The 26,445-nt window shown below is 42.7% G+C and overlaps 10 protein-coding genes across 10 annotated transcripts; 7 read left to right on the top strand and 3 right to left on the bottom strand.

Moving 5' to 3' along the window:
- Positions 1-15: 15 nt before the first annotated feature.
- Positions 16-2,197, bottom strand: BCIN_03g08780 (hypothetical protein). The gene is made up of 4 exons (XM_024692234.1): positions 1,960-2,197; positions 1,448-1,915; positions 1,307-1,393; positions 16-1,199 (listed from the first exon to the last, which is right to left on the bottom strand). The coding sequence occupies exons 1-4, from the start codon at positions 2,022-2,024 to the stop codon at positions 437-439; spliced, it is 1,383 nt and encodes a 460-aa protein (XP_024548009.1). The 5' UTR covers positions 2,025-2,197; the 3' UTR covers positions 16-436.
- Positions 2,198-2,293: 96 nt separating this feature from the next.
- On the top strand, positions 2,294-4,495 carry BCIN_03g08770 (hypothetical protein). Its single transcript, XM_024692233.1, has 4 exons — positions 2,294-3,112; positions 3,166-3,616; positions 3,682-4,124; positions 4,200-4,495. The coding sequence occupies exons 1-4, from the start codon at positions 2,885-2,887 to the stop codon at positions 4,221-4,223; spliced, it is 1,146 nt and encodes a 381-aa protein (XP_024548008.1). The 5' UTR covers positions 2,294-2,884; the 3' UTR covers positions 4,224-4,495.
- Positions 4,496-4,621: 126 nt separating this feature from the next.
- BCIN_03g08760 (hypothetical protein) lies at positions 4,622-6,056 on the top strand. Its single transcript, XM_024692232.1, has 2 exons — positions 4,622-4,857; positions 4,910-6,056. Exons 1-2 carry the CDS (start codon positions 4,788-4,790, stop codon positions 5,827-5,829), a joined length of 990 nt encoding a protein of 329 aa, XP_024548007.1. The 5' UTR covers positions 4,622-4,787; the 3' UTR covers positions 5,830-6,056.
- Positions 6,057-6,537: 481 nt separating this feature from the next.
- BCIN_03g08750 (hypothetical protein) lies at positions 6,538-7,997 on the top strand. The gene is made up of 2 exons (XM_024692231.1): positions 6,538-7,701; positions 7,756-7,997. The coding sequence occupies exon 1, from the start codon at positions 6,669-6,671 to the stop codon at positions 7,659-7,661; it is 993 nt and encodes a 330-aa protein (XP_024548006.1). The 5' UTR covers positions 6,538-6,668; the 3' UTR covers positions 7,662-7,701; positions 7,756-7,997.
- Positions 7,998-8,873: 876 nt separating this feature from the next.
- On the top strand, positions 8,874-10,372 carry BCIN_03g08740 (hypothetical protein). Its single transcript, XM_001554825.2, has 2 exons — positions 8,874-9,128; positions 9,192-10,372. The coding sequence occupies exons 1-2, from the start codon at positions 8,964-8,966 to the stop codon at positions 10,263-10,265; spliced, it is 1,239 nt and encodes a 412-aa protein (XP_001554875.1). The 5' UTR covers positions 8,874-8,963; the 3' UTR covers positions 10,266-10,372.
- A 686-nt stretch (positions 10,373-11,058) lies between these two features.
- Positions 11,059-13,678, top strand: BCIN_03g08730 (hypothetical protein). The gene is made up of 3 exons (XM_024692230.1): positions 11,059-11,369; positions 11,425-12,996; positions 13,051-13,678. Exons 1-3 carry the CDS (start codon positions 11,244-11,246, stop codon positions 13,450-13,452), a joined length of 2,100 nt encoding a protein of 699 aa, XP_024548005.1. The 5' UTR covers positions 11,059-11,243; the 3' UTR covers positions 13,453-13,678.
- A 346-nt stretch (positions 13,679-14,024) lies between these two features.
- BCIN_03g08720 (hypothetical protein) lies at positions 14,025-15,488 on the top strand. Its single transcript, XM_024692229.1, has 2 exons — positions 14,025-14,217; positions 14,291-15,488. Exons 1-2 carry the CDS (start codon positions 14,144-14,146, stop codon positions 15,285-15,287), a joined length of 1,071 nt encoding a protein of 356 aa, XP_024548004.1. The 5' UTR covers positions 14,025-14,143; the 3' UTR covers positions 15,288-15,488.
- A 299-nt stretch (positions 15,489-15,787) lies between these two features.
- On the bottom strand, positions 15,788-19,059 carry BCIN_03g08710 (hypothetical protein). The gene is made up of 9 exons (XM_024692228.1): positions 18,600-19,059; positions 18,408-18,545; positions 18,253-18,354; positions 18,044-18,176; positions 17,860-17,996; positions 17,752-17,809; positions 17,252-17,702; positions 16,203-17,189; positions 15,788-16,120 (listed from the first exon to the last, which is right to left on the bottom strand). Exons 1-9 carry the CDS (start codon positions 18,904-18,906, stop codon positions 15,896-15,898), a joined length of 2,538 nt encoding a protein of 845 aa, XP_024548003.1. The 5' UTR covers positions 18,907-19,059; the 3' UTR covers positions 15,788-15,895.
- A 2,990-nt stretch (positions 19,060-22,049) lies between these two features.
- BCIN_03g08700 (hypothetical protein) lies at positions 22,050-23,476 on the top strand. Its single transcript, XM_001554830.2, has one exon. The coding sequence runs from the start codon at positions 22,219-22,221 to the stop codon at positions 22,888-22,890; it is 672 nt and encodes a 223-aa protein (XP_001554880.1). The 5' UTR covers positions 22,050-22,218; the 3' UTR covers positions 22,891-23,476.
- Positions 23,477-23,677: 201 nt separating this feature from the next.
- Bcdrn1 lies at positions 23,678-26,442 on the bottom strand. The gene is made up of 3 exons (XM_001554831.2): positions 26,023-26,442; positions 25,636-25,888; positions 23,678-25,581 (listed from the first exon to the last, which is right to left on the bottom strand). Exons 1-3 carry the CDS (start codon positions 26,034-26,036, stop codon positions 24,214-24,216), a joined length of 1,635 nt encoding a protein of 544 aa, XP_001554881.1. The 5' UTR covers positions 26,037-26,442; the 3' UTR covers positions 23,678-24,213.
- Positions 26,443-26,445: the final 3 nt, after the last annotated feature.

Here is a 26,445-nt window from a genome sequence, read left to right as displayed (position 1 = left end):
CACGTAAAGTAAGAGTGTTTAAATACTGAATGCAAATTAATATCAAGCAAACGTTAGGTACATGTCCAAAGGCAAATCAAGGAATCTAAAATATGTGAAACCCCTCTTTTTTTTTCGGTGATTTATTGCTACGAGTTGCAGAAAAAATGATCCATCCAACGGAATAACTAATCAAACTGAATACATAGGGAAGTGTGATATCTCGTGTATGCTTATCACTACAAAATAAAGGAAATCAGTTCAATAACAACATAGACTAGACTGAGAAGAATCTGAAAAACTGAATGCTCTGGAACCATTAGAAATAGATCTGCCACTCCCAACCCAAAATCAGTTCTGACATTCAGCGAATGAAAGAATCGCGCACAGAGAAGTAGTTGAAAGTACTATTTGCCGAGTAGTATCAAGCAAATAATTGAACCTCTCTGTCCTCGAATCAAAGACAGTAGTGCCCGGGCAAAAATTTAAATCCGGCTGCGCTACACTCATTTACCAGTAACATCGAACTTGGTGGTTCCCCTTCGGGTAGGACATACCCGGAAGAGTCAACAAACCTTTCGATGATCCGAGAGACTTCTCCGAGAACAGAGCTACGCTCTTCTTTAGAATGATCCTTCGCGATGTGGTCCAAGAGAATCTCGTGGCAAAAGTGGCCGATGGACTGGAACGAACACAACATACAATTCTTTGTTCCATCGTCCAGGTACAATTTGTTGCCACCTGTAAAGAAGTTTCTTAAATTTTCTTTTAGTTGGAGGCGATGAGAAAGTTTATGGGTGAAAATGTGCATTGCCATCTTGCGTATGTAACAGTTCTCACCAACATCAGCTGTGATCCGATAAGTACAGCCAATTGGTGCCAATGGGCAAATATCACCACCATTCGAACTCAAAACCCCAAACCAAAATGGAATAAAATGAATATCCAAGACTCTTCCAGTGGTGAAACCGAGATTATTTTGAGTCTTGTGGTCCATGTAATGTTTCATGGCGAGATGATCAATTAATCCGGGAATGTCAAAGGGGGCGGATTGGCAAGACTCTATCAAGCGCCGATAACTCCGCAAACTATCATGTTTTCGGAAGTGTTCCATGAACTTGTCTTCTCTGTTAAATGGCTTTGTAGTTCGATGACATCCGTAAACAGGGCAGACTACTCGAAAATCTTGGGTGTGAATGTTTCTGACATGTCGCCTGAGTCTTGAACAGTATTTCATTAGCTGTACATTCGGGTTTTGTTATGCCAGGGAAATCGAAAACATTAAAGAGAAGGTGTAGATTTTATTGCAAGGAGTCAAACTACTTACTCATATCTGCGGGGAAAAGTCTTGTTGCACCCTGAAAGCCCGCAAATCCATCTGCCCTTTAGCCTTTCCAGAGAAACCTTGATGGATCTGATATTTCAATTTTTAGCAACAATACCGATTTTACATGTGATTGCTACTTACCCATCAGTTGCCCCTGATTCTTTTTGGGGACTTGGTGATAATAATGGTGCAGTGGCTATCTGGCCGGCAATTTCCTCATGATTGACGAATGAGGTCGGGGGAAATTGTTCACTGATGTTGCTAGCCATCGATGCCATGACATTGGGTTCTGCCGGAAAAATCTCGTTGGGTACGTTCCGGTCGCTCGCATTGAAGTCTATTGGCATGTAGGCTTGTACCTCTGGCAATGGCATAATAGCATGCAAATCACTCCGAAGTGGGGTGTTCAATGACGCCAATGAAGCTAGCTCGTCAATCTCATGATTTTTCCTCTTCAAGAGACCGGCATTATAGTCTGCGGCAGCACCAATGTCGTATCCTTGCTCGTCAATATCATCGTTCTTTTCCTTGAAGAGACCGGCATTATAGTCTGCTGCAGCACCAATATCGTATGCTTGCTCGTCGACTGTGGAATTGCCACCGGGTGAACTTGTAGCCCTAAAATTAGCGTGTGTTTTTTTTTAGCCACTCACCTGGAGCAATCCAATGGATTCCAAGTAGAATGTAGCCCTGCAGGGCTCCGGTTGTTGTTCTCCATCTTACTGGGGATGCGTTGTGAGAATAAGCAGCCACCAAAAAAGTGAGGCGAGCAAGCGAGTTTGATCGGTGAACGAACTTCTGCGTGAGAAGAGAGAAATGAGTGCCAAAACTTCGAGCAATGATAGTGGGAACAGGCTGATATCTTATAATTCTTACTTTGAAGGCATGCCCTGTGATGGGGCGACGGCATGGATGCAGAAGATATGCCAAGCCCCACAAGAATTCTGGGAGGCTTGCGTAGGTCACGTGTATCCTGCTTTCCCAAAAGGTTCATGTGCATAATCTTCATGGGTCGTGAGGTGTTAAGCCACCATCAGTTGAGAAATCATACATGCGTGCAATGAACATTCATTTGTCACCGCACTTGTTCATTACCGTTCCAAGAAAACAACCTAGGTATACGCTATCTTCAAGGCTCTAGATGCAAAAGTCCTCATCTATCATTCCATGACTCGAGGCTCAGTGATGTATGCATTTTATACATTGCGTCCTTCGCTTACTGCCAGAGAGTTTTGACGAGTTATTGTACTGCAGATATGTTTGGGATGATACTTGATCGCACATGCGCAATGGATTACGAAGATAGCGAAGACTACCAGAACATTATATTCGGTTTGGTCTTAGATTGACTATTCACTTCAAACACTTTCCCATAATACACCCATGCTTCGAAGTGGAAGCTAAGTTCTAACTAGATCTTGACAAGGCTCTATGTCACTCATTCCTTGGATTGTGTGGAATCGTCACTTGTTGTCTGGATTTTCTGGAGTGCGGTGAATCGAATCATCTCGGAAGATGAAGTGAATACATGATCATGTAAATCTTGGTAGAAATTGAAACCTGAGCTGAGATTTCAGAATGTGGTTACAAATCTCCTCCTGTTTCTCGCCGACGGACAACTTATCCTTAATAATGGCCATGAACAACTTTACTCCATTTTTGGCTTCATATAATGAGCTCGTACAGCAGTGGCAGAAACGACTTCGTATCTTAAAGGGTATGGAAGAGAAAGCGGTGGAGTTTCCAGAACTTATGCGGATGATTTGGGTTTTCAAACAGTCTTGCGTTGAGTTTCAAAGTTTTCAGGTTTGTTTGTGGGGCCACTCTAGCGATGGGACGGCGATACTAATTTTTCTCAGGTCAAGCTGGATTATTTTAGCGCAGAATCTCCATCTGGTCATCTCTTTAATCACTGGCAACAATTGAGCTCTGATTTCAATAAGATTCGAGCTTGTTTTGCCGCTCTTGAACTGAGCATCGACAAGTACCACCATTCCCGAGCGGTGGCTGAACTATCTCCTCTTACTCCAGTCAACTTACCTGACCCATCTGTCTTTCTTCCCGATATTCAAGATAACAAAATGAACATGGCTAAGATGGAAGGCTCAAGAATTCTTAAGAATAAGCCAAAAAAGCTCATACTTGCCTTTCCGATTCGAACATATTCTTGTTCGCTGTTCGACAAGAAGAAAAGAGCGCGGATTGTAACGAGCGTACCAGGGGAGTTGACCTTAATTCTTCGAGTGAGCAAAGAGTATCTAAGCTTAAATGCGCGACCGTCGTTAGATATGGAAGAAGAAATGCGACTTTGTGAGTATATCAGCATTCTTGTTCTCTATCGCATGTTGACTGATTCTGACTTCGTACCGTAAAAGCTATTTTGCGCTATCAGAAAGGTGAAGAAGAGGAATCAAGAAAGCAAGCAGCGGCAGTTGTGGAGGCAGCGCGGATAACAGCGATCAACGAAGCAGAATCTCGGGAAAAAGCTGAAGAGGAAGCTCAACTTCAGCAGGCCGACAGCAAAATTCCATTTAATTCTGATGATACCACTTGCCAGGAGAGTTGCAAGCGGGCTATTAGTGACGGCGATGTGCCTGTACCAATGTCAAGACCTCAAGCCCCTGGCATGGCAGAGATTCGACAAGCTCTGATTACCGCTACAAACCAAATGTACCTCAGTCATAAGCAAACAGCCAAAGCTTCCATGATCAAGCGCAGAGTTAGGAAGCAGCTCCAGCTTGATAAGAACTTCTTTGAGGAGAATGGTTGGCCAAAAAGGTGTGACGTAATCATCTTGTGGGCATTCAAGGAAGCCAGGGTAAGTAGATGTCGGGCACAATTCTACAAATGGGTTTGGACTACATTAAACTGACCTTTTTGGTGTCATGAATAGGATTTCGAAGTTGTGGGATATTAGATTTAGTCTGAGGGGAAGAACTTTGTGTTCTTTTTCATTTGAAGTGAGTGTTATTGAATTCAAAAGATCTTTCCAATACTAACTCGTCACTGGGGTTCATTAATGGCGCTGCTGGGTTATCACTTTGGGTTGGAGGCAAGGCATTCATGGAGTTGAGCAATCATTATCGTTACTTGCTAAGAAGTGCGTCTATATCTTTTTGCGATTCATGGTCACAGCTGGGAAAGGTATTTCTTTACAGAATATTACATAATATTAACGGGAAAAGCTCATAAAAACATGGGTTTGAATGTCGAAACGGGTAGCTGATGCGAATATAACCAAATCGTTTTGTCGTTAGCGAGAGCGCAATCGTAGGCATCTGTGTGATGTATACCGTCCTTGACCCCGCGTTTGACGACAGCAATTCACTTTGCGACCAGAAAATCCTCAAGATAAAACCTCCATTCCATTTGAGGAACTACATACTCTTTAGAATCTTCGGAGAGAGGACTCACTATCAATTCACAACACAAATTCTTGCTCCCATATATCATACTCAGTCAAATTTGAGTCGACGAATATATGAAAATTGGTTCCGACAATCGCTCTCCTCCGCACTCAATCCCAATTTTTCCATATCGCTATCAGGTTGGTGAAGCAAATATTTCACTTCATCAAAATAAATACTGACTTTTTGGCAATAGCTCTTCACCATCGTCCGCCGATTTCTACGTCGATTAAACATTTCGAACTCCGCCTCATGTCGACGGATAAGCTCATCATTAAACTACGGTACAACAAAAGCAAGCGCGAGACGATTGAAAAGATTGCGAATATGGAAATCAAAGTAGCTCGAGGAGATGTCATTGGGGGTCAAAATGCCAGAAATAACAAACAAGGAAATGCACCTCCCAAATCCCCTAACCTCGGAGAGGTGCTGTCTCAGCTTCGCAGAATTCTACGAGTTGGGGACTGTGATGAAGTAGCAAAAGTTATGGCATGTTCTGAGATTATAAAGAAGACACTTCAATCATTGAGTGACTCTGTCGACACAAAAAAGGGAGCAGAAGGTTCGAGTGGCCAGCAGCAACTGTCGGCAAACGAGAATGATGACCTGAAAGGGGTTGAGTCTCAATGTGAAGATCCACAACTCAGTACTGCGAAACTGTTAGCGGAGAATAAGAGACTAGAGGCTGCAAACAATGAATTGATCTGTGACGTCGACAAGAATGAGGCTGAGCTTTCGGAACTGAGGCAGGAGGTGGGACGAATCAGAGATAATGATAGGAAGCTGGAAGAGATCAGAAACAGCTTAGAGACTTCACGCAACTCCACGAATAAAGCTCTCAATGTCTTGATTTCTCTCAAGAAGAAAGATAATACACACTGGGAGAGTGTTTTGGCACTGAAGAAGGAACTGAAGGTATGCAAAACAGAGAGGGACGAGGCTCTAACGAATATGGAGCGTCAATCCGAGAGCTCTGAGAATGAAAAAAAGACGTTGTTTGATGAAAACACAAAGTTGAAGGGAAAATTGGCAAATTTAAAGAGAACATTGGATGATGTTGATGATTTGGAGCATGCTGATTCCATGAAAAAGAGATATGTCGCTACGGTTTTCTAGAAACTGATGGTTGATGCTGTTATCTACGATCAAGGTTTAGGGGTCATTCTTTTTGACCGAATGTTTCGAACGATGGTTTGAAATTTCTTTCAAGAAGAGTTTCGGTGCATTTTGCATTCACAATCATTTTAGTCAAAGGGTTAGCGACACTGGTTTAGTGCTTTGATGCTATGAACTTTCGATCACGAAATTTTAGGAATGAAAATTTAATTTTGATTCGGTAAACAGAATTTCGAATTTGGATAGATACATAAAAATTAATTGGTAATTTTGAGCCCGGCGTGAGAATTCATCTTCCTGAAGTCAATCATAGACGCTTGCCTAGATGGCGCAGAAGCGAGCATTCGGATATTGAAACTTATCACGCGACATGATAGGATCCTAGAGTCTGATGTTCCAAAAAAATCTACTAATATTGAAGTCAATTCATCAGTAGATATGAGACGATATCAACAAGGCTACCACCAAATCTACCCAACGCCTGATCGTGTTATGGACACTACCCAAGGAGATAAACTGCTTTATTTACAGGTCATATATGACTTCATCAGAAGATACCAGCAAGTAATTTCTGTTTGAGATTATTGTGTTCATCTTAGGTCTTTAGCTGTGGTGGATGATTTTCATTGTTCCCAAAGAAATTGATTTGAAAGTGAATATGTGCAACACCTCGAACTAACTTAAATAACTTTCCAAAAACATTCACAAGAACAACCAAAACAACACGATTTCGCAACTTCCCCATTCTACAAGGCTACGGTCAGACCTATTTTGGTGCCAAAAACTAAATTTTATTTATTGAAGATCGAATAAGCGCATATTACCCCTCTTTCCTTAAAATGAAGCAATCCTCGAGCCGTACCCCTGGTCAGCCAACAGGCCGACCTAGCAACGCCATACGCAGACTACCAGAAGTGGTTTCGGGATTTCAATCTCTCAACTCATCCTCAGCAGCCAATCAAGCCAAGACGGAATATCGAAGAGGTGAATTTCTCGAGCAGCTAGTCACCCAGAAATATCCAGCAGCCGTGGCTGAGGAGCACATTCAATTCATACGTGATTCGTTCACCAGTTTCAACGAAAGGGTTAGGAAACTACATATGGCTGTACCAATAGCACCTAAGAGACGGGGAAGAAAGGTCAAGAATGCTGATATCGACAATGGTATGAGTGCCGAAACGGATGGGGAGATGGCTATGATTGTCGATGATGATAAAGATAGCGACTATAATGAAGATCGTGGTGCTGTGTCGTGTCAGCTTACCGCAGAACAAGAAGCAGAAGATGAAGAACACTGGCGCCAATCAGTAAATGACCTCTCAAAAGACACGAGTATGACGAAGTACTTTGTAGAGATGGGGTACCAAATGCCCTCTTCTCTGCCAGAGGAAGGATTTAAGGTACAAGACCAGCAAGAATCTACACTCCCTAGACGCAAGATTCTGTCAAAGAAATGGGTACCACGTCCTATCAAGAACAACAAACGTGCCTCATTACCACCACCAAACGCCGATCAGCGATTCGAGTATCCATCACCACACAATACTGCACAAGAGCAAAAGGTTGACACAACTAGCAATCTTCCCGTGTCTGTAGCGCCATCACTTTTCAATCCATCAGTATCTTCTTCCAAACGTGCCAAGACAGCGTCTTTATCCTCCACCAGATCCCATTCTGGACCCAAGCTACCCCCTCGCTGTGCCTCGTGCGTGCAGATGAAGAAGAACTGCGATCGTAAGACTCCTTGCGGAAGATGTTCTGGCATGCGCGAATACAAAGCGTGCAATCCATACTGGAGAGACGTGCAAAGAAGTTTGGAGGCAGAGCAATGAGAGTTGGGATTCTGATTCTGGATGCATGCGTGCGCTTGGTGTGAGTCCTTTGCTTTTAGTGTTTGGACTATACATTTACTGATTAGATCACTAGTGGACTTTATCCTGCTTCTTCATAGAATACGACAGACCATACTGGTGTTCAAGGAGTGGAGGAACGAGATTTTTGTGGTCTTTTCGATTAGCTGCGGTGTAATTGGCTCATCTCTCACCTTCTCTCTTTGGAGCAATCATAATTGAGAGATCGATATTTGGCAACTCATGGATTTTTTTACAAGTCAGCTTGGGTAACGGAAGCACTTAGAAATGGCGGTTCATGCAGTGGCATAGATAATAATGGTTTTTTTTTTTTTTTTGTATCTCTTTCTCCGTAATGAACATTTCTTTTCTTCACTTGCATGATTTAAGACCATTCTGAAACTCATGTCATGCAGATAAATAATGTTGAATTGTAGATAAAATAAGATTCTGATGAAACGTGAAGTAGATGATACCAATATCCAATCAAGCAATGCAGTGGTCTTCTGAAGTTCTCTGACTGTGAATTTACACCCCATTTTGATGATCATTTGCGAAGTGTAACAGTGATTCTTTGGTGAGATATAATATCACAAGGTCAAACATCTTAAGAAAAGAGCTTATGGAATCAGTCTTCATAGAAGAACATTCCATCTACAATAGTTTTACTGCTATGGCAAATGATTTAGGATTAGACTACAGATTTGCTGTAGCTCATTAGATTCAAGTTAGCAAGCAAACAATCTTATGGTATATGAGCGCTTGCATTGACACATCTTCAATTACATCCTTTTCTCACGTGTAAATCATTTAGGGACATATCCACGCAACATAAAAGCGACAATAATAAATCTTATTACCATCTCACCATTTACAAAATTTACAAAAATGATGCCACAACGCTGATCTGAAAAATGACATTCTTAGATCATCTTCGTATCAGTATGCTTTCAAAACAAGTGAATCAATCTTGAATTTCCCAAGATAAGTTTCGTTTTGTTTTTATCTCCACCTATCAGTTCATGCAGCCTGCCCTTCACTCCCAACAGTCCTCCTGAAATACGCGAGCCACATCACGCTAGCCCATAATGGAAACACTATCGATTTTTAATTGGCTAAGCGAATTACTATAGACTCAGCCACGCTAAATTAAATTTTAGACTTTCGAACAGTACTGCTGGTCAAATTGTTCTTGTGCACGACTACAACCTTTTTAATTCGACTACCCACGACTATCTCTGCGATAAATTTCACACAATCCAGAACAGTTTGGTAATCTTCACGATGGTTTCCTCAACCTTTTCCGACATGTTACAATCTCCTTACCACCCCGATCACATCTTCGGTGACGAAGATACATGGTATGATGCGCCAGCCGACTTACCACAGCAAGAAATCGAAGAATATTTTGATGCTCTCGAGGACCAAAATGTTCTTATCGGCTGGGCTGTGAGTAACCTAATTCATTTGATCTTACCTCTATGAAAGACATCCTTTCTAACAGAGGCAAAGACCAACAGATTTGTTAGCGATCCAGAATGGGGTTATTGGCCTGTACTACCTACAGCCACTCTCCATAACGAAATCGTCGCTTTCATCACTGATGAAAATCTCTGCAACGACGCTCCCGAATATATTCAACTAGAGGTTATATGCGCAAAACTATCCAACTTGCATCAGCATCATGAGCGCGATATCCAGGCGGAAGACCACATGATTCGCATGGCGCTTAAAAAACTCCAGGTTATCAGAGAAACCTTGTACGAGCCGGACAATATCTATACTGGCTCTGATTACAAGAGAAAGAGAGATCTGGTTGTGGAGAGAATTGATGAATGTTCTCGGACAAAGGCTTGTCTTGAAAATGAATATATCGACACGGTATCAAAGCTTGCGAAGAACGCGGAGGAAATTTCGCAAAAGTGGAAGAAGGAAGGTAGAGAACGGAAAGCAGAATTGTCCGAACAACAGATGCGGGAAAACAACTCAGATACACAATGTCGTCTCCAGAATGCATTGGCAGAAAAGGCGCGACTAGAACGCGAATTGAATGATCTCCAGGAGACTCTTGCGTTACTTGAGAGTGAAATAAATCATTATGAAGAAGGTTATAACTATCTTCGAAGAGTGAGAGACGGTACACTGGGAGAGCATAATCAGCGCATGAATCGTGCGATCGAACAACGAGACAACGCAAAACTTCAAGTTCGAAATCTCAAACACCATCTCAAGACTCACCGCGATGCGATTATCCTCGAAAGACGTCGACGAAACGTTGCGCGAAAGAGCTGCAGCACTTTGATGAGAACCCTGGATGTGGAAATAAGAGAGTCGGAATTGGTAAGGAGAGAACTTTCCGAGGCCAAAACTCGGGAACATTATTTGAATCATGATATTAGTCTGCTCAAAAAGAGATTGAGTGATCAGAGAACCTGGAGTGATGAGCTGGAGATGCACGGAATGCAAGGAGAGGTCTTTAACAGAATGGGTGGAACATGGGAGCCTTCGGTTTATAAGCGTAGACTTGAGGAGTACGAGGATTGCGAGAGGGAAGAGAGAACAGCAAAGCGTGCGCGCCGCAATTAGAATTTTGTGATTAATGATAGATATCGTTGATGTATTGACCCAATGGCAGATAGATGTAATAATCGAGAATAGCATATGATAAATTATTTTTTGTCCCGTTGATACCACGACGAACTTTTTCAATACTCTCTTCTCTTCCTGTCTACCATTGTTACTTGCAATGTACTTCAGCCTGCCACTGTACTTCAAGCAAACAAGAATGATTTCTGGAAGATGGCGTTCATATCAATTTCTTTTCTTTCCAAGGGTACATATCTTATCACATAGCAGCACATAGTTTTCAACCTATACCATGTAGGTATATGAGGCCCTTTTACATATATATGGCCATAATAAATTACTTCATCAACCTCTATCGTTTTCATAATTCGGACGCGAATAGTACCAACTTGGCAGTCCAAGGGTTTTCACAAGTCCAGCCCCTCGCGGCCTTTCTTTTAATATATATCTCAGATCTCTCACGCCATATCATTTTTCTATCATTCGTTCCATGTTGCTGAGTTTTTCCAGTCTACCATACACCTCTTCCAATAATCAACATCATCTACAATCATGTCTTGAAAGTTTGACTGATGTAGAAGAGGGAACGGTGAATAATATGACTACCCGCCACCATGATAAATCTCAACCAGTACGGAACCTCGCTATGTGCTCGACAAGCAAATAGAGTGATTCTCACATTGACCGTGTTGAATAACACGGCAGTTTCGTTGTCGCTAATCACTCACAAACAGCCAGAGTCGCTGTACTATATAAAACCGTACCTAAACATGATCTTCCATCTTGCTTAAAAGGGTTCCTTCGCACCAGTTTGATTCTGATTCTTTACAATAAATCTCTTGACATCAAATCTACTTGATAACAGAGAAAACCTAACTTACGATTCTAATACCTCAACACAACATTTCTTCACAATATCTAACAAGATACTTATCAAACTTACTACACCGTCCACGATTAAACACACCGATCATCGCAATGTCTATTTCTTCTCAACCAAGAGACGCTGCCACGCAGACTTGTGAAGATATATTCTTTGATGCCCCCGAGGAATTATTCGAAGACGCCTTAGAGAATCAGGATGATGAAGAGATCAGATGTATCGTAGGTCTTCCTATGACCTTTCAATAAGGCACCATTTTTGCTAACTCTTTTATAGGAAACTCATTCCTATCTTGCTAATCCAGACAAAGGCCACTATCCAGATCTTCCAGCACTTTTTCTACAAGATGAAATCCAGGATTTCAATTACCAGGATCCTGCCCCCTTCGATGTAGATGATCCTGAGTTTGAAAAGCTCCTATTGCTTGAGGAATCTCTCATCAATTTGCAAGAAAAGTATGAAAGTTCAATGAAGAAGGAAGACGGCAAGTTCAAGCGCATCATGGCTCTCTATGAAAAAGTCATCAATCGTCCATATGATCCTTCAAGACTACGTACACTTGAATCTCTCAAGAAAGAGAGAACACCGTATGTCAGACGCCTGAATGAAATCACGAGACTTCAGGAACTCATGGACAGAGAGTATCTTGTTGAGTTTACAGAAATCAAGCAGCAAGTGGTTGCCATCATGGATAAATGGCATGCAAAACAAACATCGCTAGCTGCAGTTCCTCATAAGCTGGTCGTCGAAGAAAATGTTCGCTGGACATTACTCAAACAAAAGCAGCTCGAGTACATCCACGACAAGACAAAAGATCTCGTCAGCGAGCAGGCCAACCGAATCAGAGGACTTGAGTATGCACTTACCGTGGCCCAGCAAGTAACCGTAGCTACTCCATACGTCTATCAACAAACAGCTAGTATGGCAGAAGGCCAAGCGTTAGCTGATGCATATATGGGGATGACTCAGCAACAAATGAACCACGGCTTCCAGAATGCTGCCCACACCGATTCACATTTTGGACAGTTCGATAACGTTGGAGTTCCAACTAATCAAGAGTCATTGAATGCGGGAGAAAACATTGCTCAGGTACAGCAACAGTACACTTTTCAGAATCAAGGAAATCCTCAGCTCGAGGCAGATTCTGGAGAAGATGACGCATTCACAGTCGTAGGTAGTCAAACAGAAGCTCTCGAGGAAATTAAAGCTCCTGAGACACAGAAATCGTGGACTTTTCAATACCGGGAACCTGCAAATCTCGCGACTGATTCTGAGAAAAGCGATGAGACTGTTTCAAACTTCAAGACACCTAATAGCGAACAAGAGCCAATCGCTGCTGGAGCCAACAGTTCTCAAGGACAGGAACGTGTTGATGACAACACACAAGAAGTTCAGCAACTAGCCAATCCTTTACCTACCCCTCCTCTCAATGATGCAGTCCCAATTGTTCCAGATCCACAAGCGCGCCAAAACAGCTACGTCAATTTCCTTGAATACGATGATGATCCAGGCCGAATGTACGCCTTACATTCTAGCGACCCAATCAAGAAAGCTTGGGCTAGAAAGAAGTTAGATGTCGACTTTAAGAAAAAGCAGGAAGATACAGTAGATCGAATGATGAAAATGGGGAGATACGAAGCTGCGATGAAGAAGTGGGCCGAGACAGTTAGTGATATGCTGGAAGAAGTCTCACCAAATCGCCGTCCTAAAAAGCACATAATCCAGGATTTCGACGAAAATGAAGAGCCCGATGATGATTATGGCCGAAAGCGCACCTTTGGCACCTACGAAGAAGACGATGAAGGTGAGGAAGAACACAGCAGAAAGCGTCTTCGTTCGATATCCCGGGTAAGCTCATCATTACTCGACTATTGTGAAGAGTTCTTGCTAACTAAAATGCAGATCATCCGCTATACTCCAACACCTTCACTTGTTTTTGAGCCCACACCGGAAGATTCAACTGACGAAGAAACGGGGGAGGAACCAGCTACTGGATATATTGGTCACGATGGTGTGTACTATGACCCTGATGGGCGACGCCATTACGTGCAGAATCCTGTTGAACAAGGATATTCCAATTATTATGACAGTAATGGCGGCCACCCTGTCCGTCAGTACACTTCACCTCTACCCCAGCAGCAAAGCCCATGCCCTCCAAGTACTCCGGCTTCGCGTATTAGATCATATTTTTCGAGATGTACTGCAACTCGGCGCACTGGATCAGTACCTGCTAGACTTACCAGGCAACGAATGCTACATAGTCAATGGAGTCAATGGCAGAATAATAGAACTGCTCCAAGATAGCAGCTCCTTGACTTTACGGAAGTACGACCTGAGAAGCTTCCGCAGACTTAATTGGGTGGGGTGAGAATGACGGGATATGTTGAAGGGTTAAGGGAAACTTTTTCTGCAGTTAATTAGGATTTTACAATGATTTTAGGGCATGTGAGAAGTTTTGGAGATAAAGGGGTTGGTTGTTGAAAAGTGGTGGCATTTGATTTGCGGAATCAATTGGGAAATAGAAAGGATACTATGTTGCAGAAATGGTAGATTTCTTACGAGGAAGGTGTTTTGCGGAGGCATATGGGACATTAAAAGTTTGTGCAGTCATTACAAGGAAGTCTGGTAGCGTGGGCATATATCCGTCGGCGAGTTTTTCTGACAGTCCTCACTCAGTTTACGGAAGGCAGGAATGGATCACTCTTCCTGATCCTTAGTTTTGTTCTTTCTTTCCTCTTTACTTGCACTGAGTAGTAGGAATATTCATATACATCTATCTAAATAGTGTTAAAAGGAAGGAGCTGCCTTCTAAACAAAACAAAAACATATTTAAATCCCAATCCTCTTCTGCCTTCGCTTGTGAACAACAATTCATTGATTCTTTTCATCTTTACTATTCACAATCACTTTGGCAGAACAAATCATAATTGCTTCATTTCTATTCGAGAAGTTCTTCATAGCTTAATCTACACGAACGTCAAGTCCAAGCTACACGATGGATAATCTAACTGAGTGTCCCGTACCTCCCTTCTGGGATATCTTCGAGAAATTTGTTGAACAAGGTGTCTGGTATGTTTTTATTGTGCCCAGGATATAATTAACTATGGCCAAGACATTCATCATGCTAATTATCATTCAATAGTGATGCCTCAGAGTTCAGCAATAAAGAAATTAGGGAAACAGTTTCCTTACTCAGTACTGATGGCACAATGTCTCCACTTCAATTTGATCTTTCATACATCCTCTCGATGGTACTCGGTTTCCTGGTATTAATGCAATCATCCCTCCTTTCGAGTCCATCCAATCTGATGTGGTTAATGACATCTGTCCTTTCAACTCTCTACAAATTCATCATGGAACCCTACATTACAGTCTATAAACTCGTCGGCCCCGGGAGACTTGCTTATCTTGCCTTCGAAACATTCTCGATATTCTTGTTCATCGCCTTCTGTTGCTTATACCGTGGTTCTATTACAAGTTTGGGTTTGACAGTCAAATTTCTTCCACGTGAAGCGGCCGAAAGTATCATCGGTGTTAAACTTACGGTTCCTAAAGACGAGAAAAATCGCATGTTGGGAGAGAACACGAGGATCATGACCATCTCCACGGGATTTATCGACAAGTGCAAAAAGATGGTAGCAAATTTGCGTGCTAGTGTCAAATGGACTCATGCAGCTCTTGCATTATTTTTTGCGTTAATTATACAGATACCAGCTGTGTCAGCGAATGCTCAGTTGACACCCGGCATTGTCTACCAATGCTTCGTCTCGGCGGCAGGAGTTTCTCTCGCCTGCTGCCAGTATATGAAAGCAGCTGTGATATCGATGGCTCAACGAATGTCAGAAATTCTCCTCTCCCAATATCAGAAGGCTATGGCGAACCTTAGTAACAGCACCGCAAGTTTGAATGAAAAATTCCGTCAAGAAATAAGGGGAGAATCCCATAGTATGAAGGAAGTGGGCGGTGAATATGAAGTTGTTTATGACAGTGAAGCGGCTGCCCGGGCGCGCTTTCGGTTTTTCAACAGGATAGCGCGAGGAATATTATTTTTTCTGTTCCAGGCTTGGTTTACTTATAGACTTATGCCTTATATAAGCCATCTTCTGCGACAAAGGTATAGACCTAGACCTCGGCAGTAGCCGAACAAGGGAGAGATACCTTAGAAGCAAAGGGAAAGCAGAATAGAGTGGATGTTTGATTGTCAAGACACCTACATAGCTCAGCGAGTTATGAACCAAGTTTACGATGATATTTTCAGAAGGATTGATGTTTGACACCAGCATCAATAAGAATTGTTACAGCTAGCGAATAGAAAACAATGGCAGCGTTGGAGATATCCATAAATGTGTCTTCCGCCGAGAAACTTCTGTGATAATAGTGACTGGAGAGAACTAAATGGTGCACGTGGTCTGCTAAATCACCATGTGTCCGTCTTACTGATACTTATGCAAAGCTCTTCAGCACTCCAAAAGAACCCTCATGTTTCACTCGAAGCTCGAATCTCGATGCTCAAAGACCCTGGGGAGTGCCTTGCTCACTACGTAGAAGTGACTCCCTTGTTACCGCATATAATTCACAACATGTCGATCAATTTCAAGCACACAATCTTTTCACCATCTCGCTCACCACCTCCAAAAACTGCAATTATAAAATAAAATGATTAATGTATTGATCGTCCTGCATACCAACAATCTTCCTCATGCACCCACCACTCAACCCCCTACCCCCCTGAGTAACCAAATCCACTTTATTGCAAAGATCCACTGAGCACCAAGTTTCTACTCGAGCTACCGACATACACCGTCTTGGGATACGCGCTAATAAACCAATTTTGTGTTACCGGGTCCCAGTTACTGATGTCGCGTCTAGTGATGCCGTATTGGAAAGTGTCGGATTCGCGGGGTTCGAGCTCCATGTCGTCAAAGCCGCGGAGCACGATTTTTGGGTCCGTGGGACCGCCGAGAGATATGTACTAGAATGGGTTAGCGGGGTGTGTGGGAGGAGAAGGGATGGAAAGGGAGGAGAAATGAAGATATGGAGGATGTGGAACTTACGAGCTGCGGAATTTCGGTCCCGGCAATCTTGCCCGTGTTCTTGATGGTAGCGGTTACAGTGTAAAGCACATCGTACAAGCCTGGATTACCACCCGGCTCCCCACCAGCAGCGAGAAGAGGTTGTGGCGTGCTGTCTTTTGAATGTGGAGGGGCTTGATCACTTTGATTTGCGACCAAAGGACCATCAAGGTATGGGTACACGTAAAGAGGAACCTTATGGAACCCTGGTGGAAATTGTGCAGCCGATGCATTGTAGTTGATCTTACCAAATGTTGGAGCTGAAGATGTTTGTCCCTTGGTGGGTGTGTAGGGACGAGCATGTTTGCTTTGAATGCGCAAGTCAGAGTATGAGAATGTGGTGTATGAAAGACCGAAACCGAATTCGTAAGATGGCTCGATGTTCTGGGCGTCGAAGTGACGGTAGTCAATGAATACACCTTCCTTATAGTTCTGTTGTGGATCTGGAGAAGAGATGGTGTAATCGACATCTACACCCCAATCTTCGCGAGTCTTTCCCCATGTGAAGATAGATTTTGCTTGCGGGTTTACTTCACCGTATAAGACGTCTGTAATTGAGTTTCCGGATTCTTGACCAGGTAAACCTGCCCACAAAATGGCGGTCACATTGGGATGATTTTTGTATGCCTCGATGATAACAGGTCCGATTGTGTGGAGGACAACAATCGTATTTTTGTTGATGGATGCAACAAGATCAATAACAGCATCTCCATTACCCCACAATGTGAGATTGTTTCTGTCTCCTTGATTACCGTCTACAGTAATGAAAGCTTCTCCACCATTTGCATTGGCGAAAACTATGGCGACATCAGCTCCTGTTGCGGCGGCGGTGATAGCGGCGAAATCGTAATTGTCGCTGACGTTTCTGACTGTGGTGGAACTATGGCCATATCCTTCGCCTGCCTTGGCTTTCAAAGCTGTGACTGGCGAGATCAGATAAGGAAAGTTTGCAGTACCAGAACCCCAGCCCTATAGTAAAGAAAAAACTGTCAGTGGATTTCATCGATCAGGTTTCAAAAGGGAGAACATACCATTGCAAGTGTGCCTATGTTACAGCCCCGATCACCGCAAGCATTTGGGCCACCTGGATTATCATGGGCATCTTCCCCAATAACAGCAACAGTCTTTGGACTTCTCAATGGCAATGCGCCTTTGATGTTCTTCAATAGAACAGTCGACTTACCACCAATTTCGCGGATAAGTGGGGCATGATTGCCTTGCACATTAACGTGCTGGTTAATTTGGGTGAAGTCTTCGCTACCCTGGGGATGTTGATAACCATAGGTACTGGAATTCCAAGAATTGAAGTTCACTGGAACTTTGGCTGTGTCTCTACCGACTTTGTAGTAGGCAGACATGATTCGAACAACCATGTCATCGAGACGCCATTGAGGAATGGTTCCATTCAATACAGCGTTGGTCAGATTAGTGCCCCAGTAAGTGTTACCTGAAGCAAGATTTTGATCTCCAGCCATTGTCATACTAAGGTTCATTAGCTCAGCTTATTGCTGTCAAGACAGGGAGAACTTACTCGAGTCCGGCCAATGCACTAGAAACTCCAGAATGCTGTGCCCACCAATCACTCACAACTAGCAAGTCTTGTTAGCCTATAGTCGTACTAGTGGTTCAAGTTACATACCAAAACCTTGGAAGTCTAATTCATTTTTCAACAAGTAATTCAGGGTCCAACTATTTGCTGATCCATAACTTTGATTGATTCGATTGTACGAACACATGACGGCACCAGCCCCTGCACGAACAGCATCTGCAAATGGCCTGTAATATAGTTAGCTATAATTTACTATAGAATATTTGACACTTACCACAAGTAAAGTTCGTGCATGGTCTTATCGTCCACATTTGCAGATATTGCAGCATTTCCGTTGCTAGGCTCTCTGAAATGCTCTTGCTCATTCATGATATAATGTTTTGCGCAAGCGACGACTCCAGCATCCTCTGTGAAAGTTAATTTGTTAGCGATTATCTTCATATGAGGATTTCGGAAGACGGAAGATTGGCGAGGTAGTCTTACGAATTCCTTCGATTGTTGCCATCATGCTAACTCCTGTAAGAACAGGGTCTGGACTGAAACCTTCCCAGTTTCTTCCACCTGCTGGTGCTCTTCCAAGTGGGCCTATTGAAATTAATTAGACACAAAATCGAATGCATTGTTGCCGGATTTTATACCTGCTACAGGACCCAATTGAACATCGATGCCCTTTCCCCGATGTTCCTGGCCCATAGCAACACCTCGAGCATTAATCAAATCGTAACTCCATGTTGCAGCAGCATTCATTCCAGCAGGAAAAGCGGAGTTCTGATCAGCTAATAATCATGCGTCAGTTGTTGTAATAGTCTTTGCTTTGCAAAGGAACTCACTGAATCGGATGCCGAGAGGAGAATCTTGTAGGCAAAGTCCTGGGAAATCTAGTCGAGGGATTGTGCCAGTATTTCCTACGCAAGATTCGCCTTCCCAGCCAACACCGGTGGTAAGATTAACTTTCTCAAGGAGGGTGAGCTGGCTAACAAATTTCTTTGCTTTGGCGTAGGCATCTGCCCAATCGCCGTTACCATTCATCCACGGAGATGGATAACTGGGGGGAGAGAAATCTCCATCATTTTGAGCAAACGTAGAGGTCGCAAGGAGCGCAGCTGAGGTAATTAATACTAAGAGCTTCATCTTCATAGTAATTGCTCGAGAGCTTACTGTACATGAAAGATAGAAGACATAAAATTATGGGGTCTCTCCTTCCTCTTTAAGAGAAAAGAGGTGGGGATTTATATTGAGCTGAGAGGGAAATTACGATGGACATAGTGAATTGTGAGGGTAATTAAAATCTTCTCTGCATATCATATTGTAACTAGACCTTCGTGCAGCGTGGTAATTTCACACGGCATCGTGCATATGGCTCGGGTAATCTAGACCAGCTATAGCTTCATCTGCATGTTTCCGTGTCAAATTGGAAAACTATGAACTAACACAACCCTTCCCCAGATTTTCAAATTAGAACGAAACTTCCTTGTATATACCCGATGGCGGGACCCAAAAGTCTGGGGTTACTGGGGGTTTAGCTTCGGAGGCTAGGAATGACTTTATTCCTGTTCCTATGAATGGTTCAAGGGACGAGCTGCTCCGGATTTGCACCAGCAAGAACCCTCGACTTGCATATACAATCGGTCCGAGAGTGTGACCGACGAACACTTGGGACGAGTTGTCATTACCTAGGTATTGCAAGGTATCATGGTTTCGAGTAGTGAATCGACTTCCCCTCACTTGGCGGGGTAGTGATACAATTTTGATGGTCATTTGTGTTTGTGCATCCAATGTATGCATAGTTAGGCAGGGTTAGCATCGGGTAAAATACCGCAGATATGGTTGGTCATTTCATTTGAGTTCATCTTGGGTATTCTCCCATGACCATCACGAGAAAAGGAAACTTCCCTAAGTCATGCGTCGTACTGTTGAGGCCAAGAACGAACGAACGGCGCAGCGGCGAGCGTTTGGAGGCGGGTAGTAAGATGACAGAATGTGAGCCGGTATTGAGCCGTTCATGGAACCAAATAACTGGTCAAGATTGAAACACGTGAGAAAAACAAAATGCAGCATGCCAATCAGTGTTGGCTTCGATTTTACCAACTACATTACCTTTATGCATGTTTTAATCTTGTCAACGAACCTGACTATTGATACTTCGAATATTAGGCTTGTGGCAGATCAAAACAGAATAATGATAGTTAGTACTTTGGTATTTAGATGGAAGGGATGGAATTGCTCGCTTAGTAATTAAAATGAAGGGTAAAAGATGCCCTCAGCATGTAACAATTAATTTCCAAGCAATTTTACACATCTTTTTGAAGAAAAGTTATATCGACGAAAATTCATGTCTTGTAGTAATATGTTCTCTGATTTTTAATGATCAAACCACAATGCTGTTGTTAATATCGACGAATGCACTTGAGATGCTGTTGATGTTCTTCATTTCGAATCTACTTCGAGATGGGTGGGGCAGCAAAGCCATAATATGGACCCTCGACCTCTTTTACCTTACAACAGTTTCCAGCTTTGGAGTTCATGCCATCACATCACGCATCGAGACTCCCGCATCTGTTAAATAGAATCAAATGCCAACACTCGAACCCTTTCGGACAACCAGAAAGTCGTCTCAAGTTTGATTGGCAGATACATCCGGGTGCAAACAGCTTCAATTGTGAGATCTCTTACAAACGGAGCAACCCCCCGCCGGGATGCAACCCGATTCATGCAATGTGCAGCTAGCCACACAAACAAGAGCAAAAAAGAGAAATCTTGACACCCCACTTTTCTAAGAATATAAAGCCAGATTGAGCAGTCTTCCGCATCTAAAATCGATAATAAGTCTTTGTGGCTCAGTTGGTTAGAGCGTTGGTCTCATATTCCTATATGAGGTGATTGATAACAATCACTTTAGCCATCCAAAGGTCGAGAGTTCGAGTCTCTCCAAGGACATTCGTTTTGCTTTTTTGCTTTTTTTTAATCCAAATTTTACCCCGCCATATTTTTTTTTTTAAAGAGATGGAAGATTTCTTGCTCTTTTGCCCCACTCATTTATGGATAAATCATCAAACTGGCTTCGAATATATCTAATAGGAAGGAATGGATTGTGCTGTCTATCATGAATTGCATCGTCAAGAGGCTGTTGCAGCAAAGTTGCAGCGACACTTTTGAGAAGAATAATGGGCTGATAGAGAACTTGACTGAATATTCACGCTTTCATTCCCATAATATACGTATTCATTCATACACAGAATGCAAGAGATTACGATTGTAAGAATATCAGATCTCGCTGGCAAGGTATTATCGAGCACGCAGTTTTTGAATGGCCAAAGATACTTGACTTCGACCATTTTAGACCTTCTTCTCCCTCGCTTCGTCAACCGCAAGTTTCATGCTTTTCATTCACCCTCGTTGACAATATCTTCCTCCCCTTTTCTCTCGCACTCTTGGCATTTAAAGCATTTCAGATTACCCTCGCAATCACTACAGTGCATCAAATGGATGTCTTCTCATCATACTTTTTGATACTGCCTTGATTCTGCTAAACTCGCAAATTTTGGAGGTTTGAGAAAGTGGCCATAGTGTAAATAAAGATAGCTACTTTTACTCCTACACAACGCGAGTGAGTGCCCATATGAACAGCCACAAATGTTTGAATGCAGCATTCCCTTCCTATAGCACAGATAAATTACAGTCCATATCCAAGTCAGACTGGTGAATGGTGGTGTTTGGGTTTCAAAAAAAATGAGTGAATGCTCATTCCAACCGAAACTTCCTACCCTGAGGATCCCTTCAAAGTACGATCGTTTCATTTCATTCTACAAATTATATGGGTGTTATTAAAATTTTGTTGCATATCTGAGTTTCTACAGAATCAATTAAATGGGTTCTCCTATAAGTACTGTTGCACCTCTGACTTGCCCGAGAGTTAAATCGATGATGGACTTGGGTAAATTCTACTGGGGGTTTGTTGCATATCTGCGTTCCCCGAGAATTAAATAGACGATTTTAGAAGATCTCTTTTAAAGTTTTGTTGCACCTCTGAGTTTCCCAAGAGTTCCCCACTTGATATTCTTGAGATTGGCGAGTTATAATAATCACTTCACAAAGCTCTTCTCCTCAATTATTGCTCACCTAGGTACTGCCACGGCAAAGAACCTAGAGTTCTGTCTACTTTATGCTAGGTAATGAATGAATCCCATTCCCGTGAATACATAATTCTCTGGGCATATACATAGTATGGCAAATGACTACCACAGTCATATATGAGATGAATCCATACGGCTGTTTAGCAAGTGAATACATTGTCACCAATTTCCACAACATGCAGACTGATCAGAAACCTATTCGCCGTATGGTTCCAGTATGCATTATATCACGATCGGCTTCATTATTTAACTATTATATCGTCATATCAACTTGCATCTTTTGAACTACCCTGTCTACAATATCTCACTACTCTTTATGCATTTTGAGCGCCGGCTAGCACTAAAACATTCAAAATCCTATTACCCATCTCACTACTCGAACAATCCCACAATCTTCTCACCATCATCTCACCATCAAGACATCTCGAAACGCAAGCCCTTCAAAACAAACCCTCCACCCACCGCCCTCAAGACCATGAACACCACATCCTTCGCCTCCTACCCCATCTTCTCCTTCCCCATAACCACCCTCCTCCTAACCCTCTTCTTCATCTCCCTCCTCTATATCCCCCGCTTTCTCTTCCTCTATCTCCGAACCCGCATTTTTCATTTCTGGGCCCGCAATCTCAAGAAACGCATGTCTCATTTCGAGGCGTTGGATCTGGCGCGCGCAGAGCTGGGTTTGGGGCGTGGGAATGGAGCTGCAGTTGGAGATAAGAAGAGACAATCAAAATACTGGTGGAATATCGATTTGGAGCGAGGAGAAGAAGAAGAAAATGAGTGGGTGACTAAGGGAGAGATGGCGAAGGAATGGATTTGTGAGGGGGAGGAGAAGTGGGAAATGAGGAGGTTGGGGGTTGCGGAGGGGTGTCGGTGGTTGCATTTTGTGGGGAGGGATGAGGAGGAGAAAGAGGGTGAGGATGAGGAGGAGCATGAGAAAGTGGAATCATATGAGATTCCAATGAGGGACAAGGAGCTTGATAGTTGAAGAGAAGACGGAGATTAGAAGATCTGGGATTTGTGTTTAATCAGGAGGGGGGGAGCGGGGTTGATTAACAAATCGGAAGGTGGTGGAGGATATAAATGCAGGACATCATCCATCACCACCCTGTGCATAATTGGCTATCATCAATTCGACAGGAAAAAAGAAACAAGCGATACGGTATTCGGAAACATCACCTCCTATCTACCTACCCTCCCTCGTCATTTCGAATTTTGAATTTCGAACCTCGTATTTGCGAAAGCGAGGAAGACGGTAGTCAGGATGTGGAGAGAAGGAAAGAAGAAATTTAAGTTCAAGGAAATTCAAGTAAATAGAATTTTTTTACAGTGGAATGAAATGGATAGATAGATAGATAGTAGAGCCATTCTGTCTGTCTGTCTATCTGTCTGTCCATCTATCTTGCTTAACAGTTTTTCCAAAAACCTATCTTTAACTCGAGTATTCAATAATTACGCTCTTTTTTTCTTTCCTGATTCTTTATCTGGAATTTAAAACTCATGGCTAGTTAGTTAGTTACTCGTACTGCGGAATGAATGTGAAGTCTGAATTTGTGAATTCTGAGTGCTTTGTATCTTTATATCTTAAGTGCCTATTCATCCACCAGTTGAGACATATGTAACAGATAATCTACGGGAGGAGAGGGACTGGGGAAGAAGAAGAAGAAGAAGAGAACAGATACAGGGAATCAGGATAGAAGATAAAAGAGTCACACGATATATATATATGATGCTATAATCACATAAAGAGATGAACTTCACATTCGAATTCAAGTTGCTGTGAATGATTGTATCACGGACTAGATATATTGAGTGATTCAAAGGACTGAATAATACGCGATGGAAAAGAATGGTGGTAGAAGAAGAAGAAGAAGAAGGACAGAGGGTTAATGAAGATATTCAAATTCAAATTCAAATTGAATATTGACGATCAAGACGATGTGGTTGAAGAGCCGACTCCTGCAATCTTTGCAAAAAGAAAAACAGGCTTTTATTTGATCGACTATTGACTATGCGTGATATCCATGAAGTATCGATCGATACCCCCATAACCTAGATGAAAATTTCAAAGTTTGAAAATGAAAAGATGATTCCCCTCAACGCCATCATGCGTACCAACCATGCATCGGTGTTCTTATCTGTCCTCCATAAATAAAAAAAGAAATAGTATGTATGCTGGCTTAATGATTTTCCCACCGTCCATTCAATAATAAGCAGAAAAAATATTCGTAATGATGAATAAAAATATGCAATAACTCCCAAACTATGCATGTATGCGCCCAATCGCTTGGATATGAAATGTAAATGCGGATCAATCCGTGAAATCAAATTCCTTGAAAGCAGACTTAAAAGACTCAGCGTCTTGTTTCTCCTCGGCCTCTGTTTGAGCACAATCTCTCCACTGGATTCTCTTTTCCAAACTTAGAAGTTTAGCTAAAACCGTTCTACCAAATTGAAGATTGAAGCGAACATTCCAGTCAAATGGCATTGTAATGCATTTGGTAGTTCCCTCTGAAGCTTGTTCGGTAGGAGGTGTCCAGATCCACACGCGGAAGAAATCGCCATCATTTTGACCGATTTCTGGATCTCTTACCTCGAAGGCTGGGTATTGAAGATTTTCGGCTTCAACTCGGAAGGCGGCTTCAACAAGACCCTTTTGAATAGTTTCAATAGGCATAGGAATGAGTTGCCAATGTGTATGAACACCATTGCCTTTACTGATCTCATAAGTAACAGCGCCCAACTTATTTTCGCTGCGTTGTGCAATCATTTTCTGCAGCGCCTCTTTGTATTTATTCATTTCAATGTAGGTGTTGTTTTTGGACTCTTCCTCCGGGATCAGGGCCAAAGTAGGTGAGTGAGAGAGTGGAATTATCAAAGCATGTGCAGGAAAGTTAATACCCAAGGAAGCATTTGTAGTAGCTGTAGTCAAAGGTCCTTTCGCAATTGTCAAATATGCATCATCACCAATCGAGGCAATAAGATGAGTAGCCAGATTTGGATTTGAAAGACAGAAAAAACATTCACCGGGCCCAGGAGGTGGTTGTCTTTGACCTCTACGCCCACGACCGCGTTTATGATCATTGCCACCGCCATATCTAGAATATGGTTCCGGTTCAAGAGCCGTTCGTTTCCTCTCATTGGGTCGAGCTACAAATGGCGATGCTGTGGTGCCAGTTGGCAATGGGGCAGTTGGATCGACTGTTGCTTGTAAAGTGAATGCATATAAGGCTTTCTGTTTCCTGGGATTGCCATGAGGAGCCAAAGAAATAAATCGAGTAAGGGGTCGAACGTCAGGTTCGTCTGAAGTTGGGGTGTGAAAGAAAGGTTCTCGCTCATAGAAGTAATCCGGAGACACAGAAAAGTGATAACGAGGTTTCAAAGCTGCGCAAAGATCTGCGATATGATCTCCCGCAATAGGATCTTTCGCATCATCAGGAGTTGGTATTTTGGAACCGGTTCGAATTGATTTTGGCCATGACGTTGTCAAAAGAATATCCGCCGTGTGCGCTCCATGAAGAGCTTTCGCATCTCCAACAGTGTGAAAAGGTAGATACGATTCCTGTGATAAACCTCCGATTATATTCTCGTCGAGTTGACCACCGAGCGCAACTATTTTAATACCTTCCGAAGTTTTCGTAGTACTCCTCTTCGCGAGATAGTGTAGGTTTGGACATATCTAAGAGCAAATGAGTATTGGGATTCCCCGCGTTCAAAGGGTGAATGAACCCACCTCCTCATCTTTCTCGATCTTTTCTATGATTCTTTTGGGTAAAGGTGATGATCCGACAGTAAAGTATGTCGGTAATGGTATGGGTATCTTTCCCGTAATGAGGTCTGTGACAGTATCTTCTGCTTCTGTGTCTTCAGCTTCCGCGAAAAGGTTTCCAGCCACGATCGCAAGGGCAAAGTTGTTCTTGAGTTGCAGCGACGTTAGTTTAGTAAAGACATTGCGTATATGGCCGTTCACATCGCCAAGAACAATTCTATGAATCAGTTAGCTGCATTCGCAAAAGGTGAGGCGAGTTAGGATGCGACGGTGATTGGAAGAACAAGCTCAGAAAGCGCAGAAATACCGCCAACACTTATTGTTATTGATCTTCTAACAGAGAAAACTTACATCTTAGATGCCATATTGATCTTTGAAGCCGGCAGATTGTGGGAGAGCCGCAGGTTGTCGTGGAGGTCAAAAACAATATAGAATCGTGCAGTATGGTAAGGGCAATATTTACTTCAAAAGATCTTTTGCGACGCGATTTGACTTGTCGATAAGAAAGCTCAAAAGCTCATATCTTAGCGTCGCGCTAATGCAAGGACGGCAAAGTGGAGACTATCATCTGGGCGGTCAAAAAAGGCAGAAAACGATGCAAAAAGAAGTGAAATGGAGAGGGAAGTGAAGAATGAATGAGGAAAAATGAGTATAGAGATGAGAAAGGAGAGAGAGAAGGAAACAAGCAGTAAGATGACCCAATAGTCTTAAACGATACTTTGGATGCAATTGCATGGTGTGTCATGACCAGTGAGCTTTTCCATCGATACCTAC

This window comes from Botrytis cinerea, chromosome 3, assembly GCF_000143535.2.
Source record: "Botrytis cinerea B05.10 chromosome 3, complete sequence".
Classification (NCBI taxonomy): Eukaryota; Fungi; Ascomycota; class Leotiomycetes; order Helotiales; family Sclerotiniaceae; genus Botrytis; species Botrytis cinerea.
The sequence above is the reverse complement of the archived record's forward strand: the minus strand, read 5'-3'. Positions and strand labels throughout refer to the sequence as shown.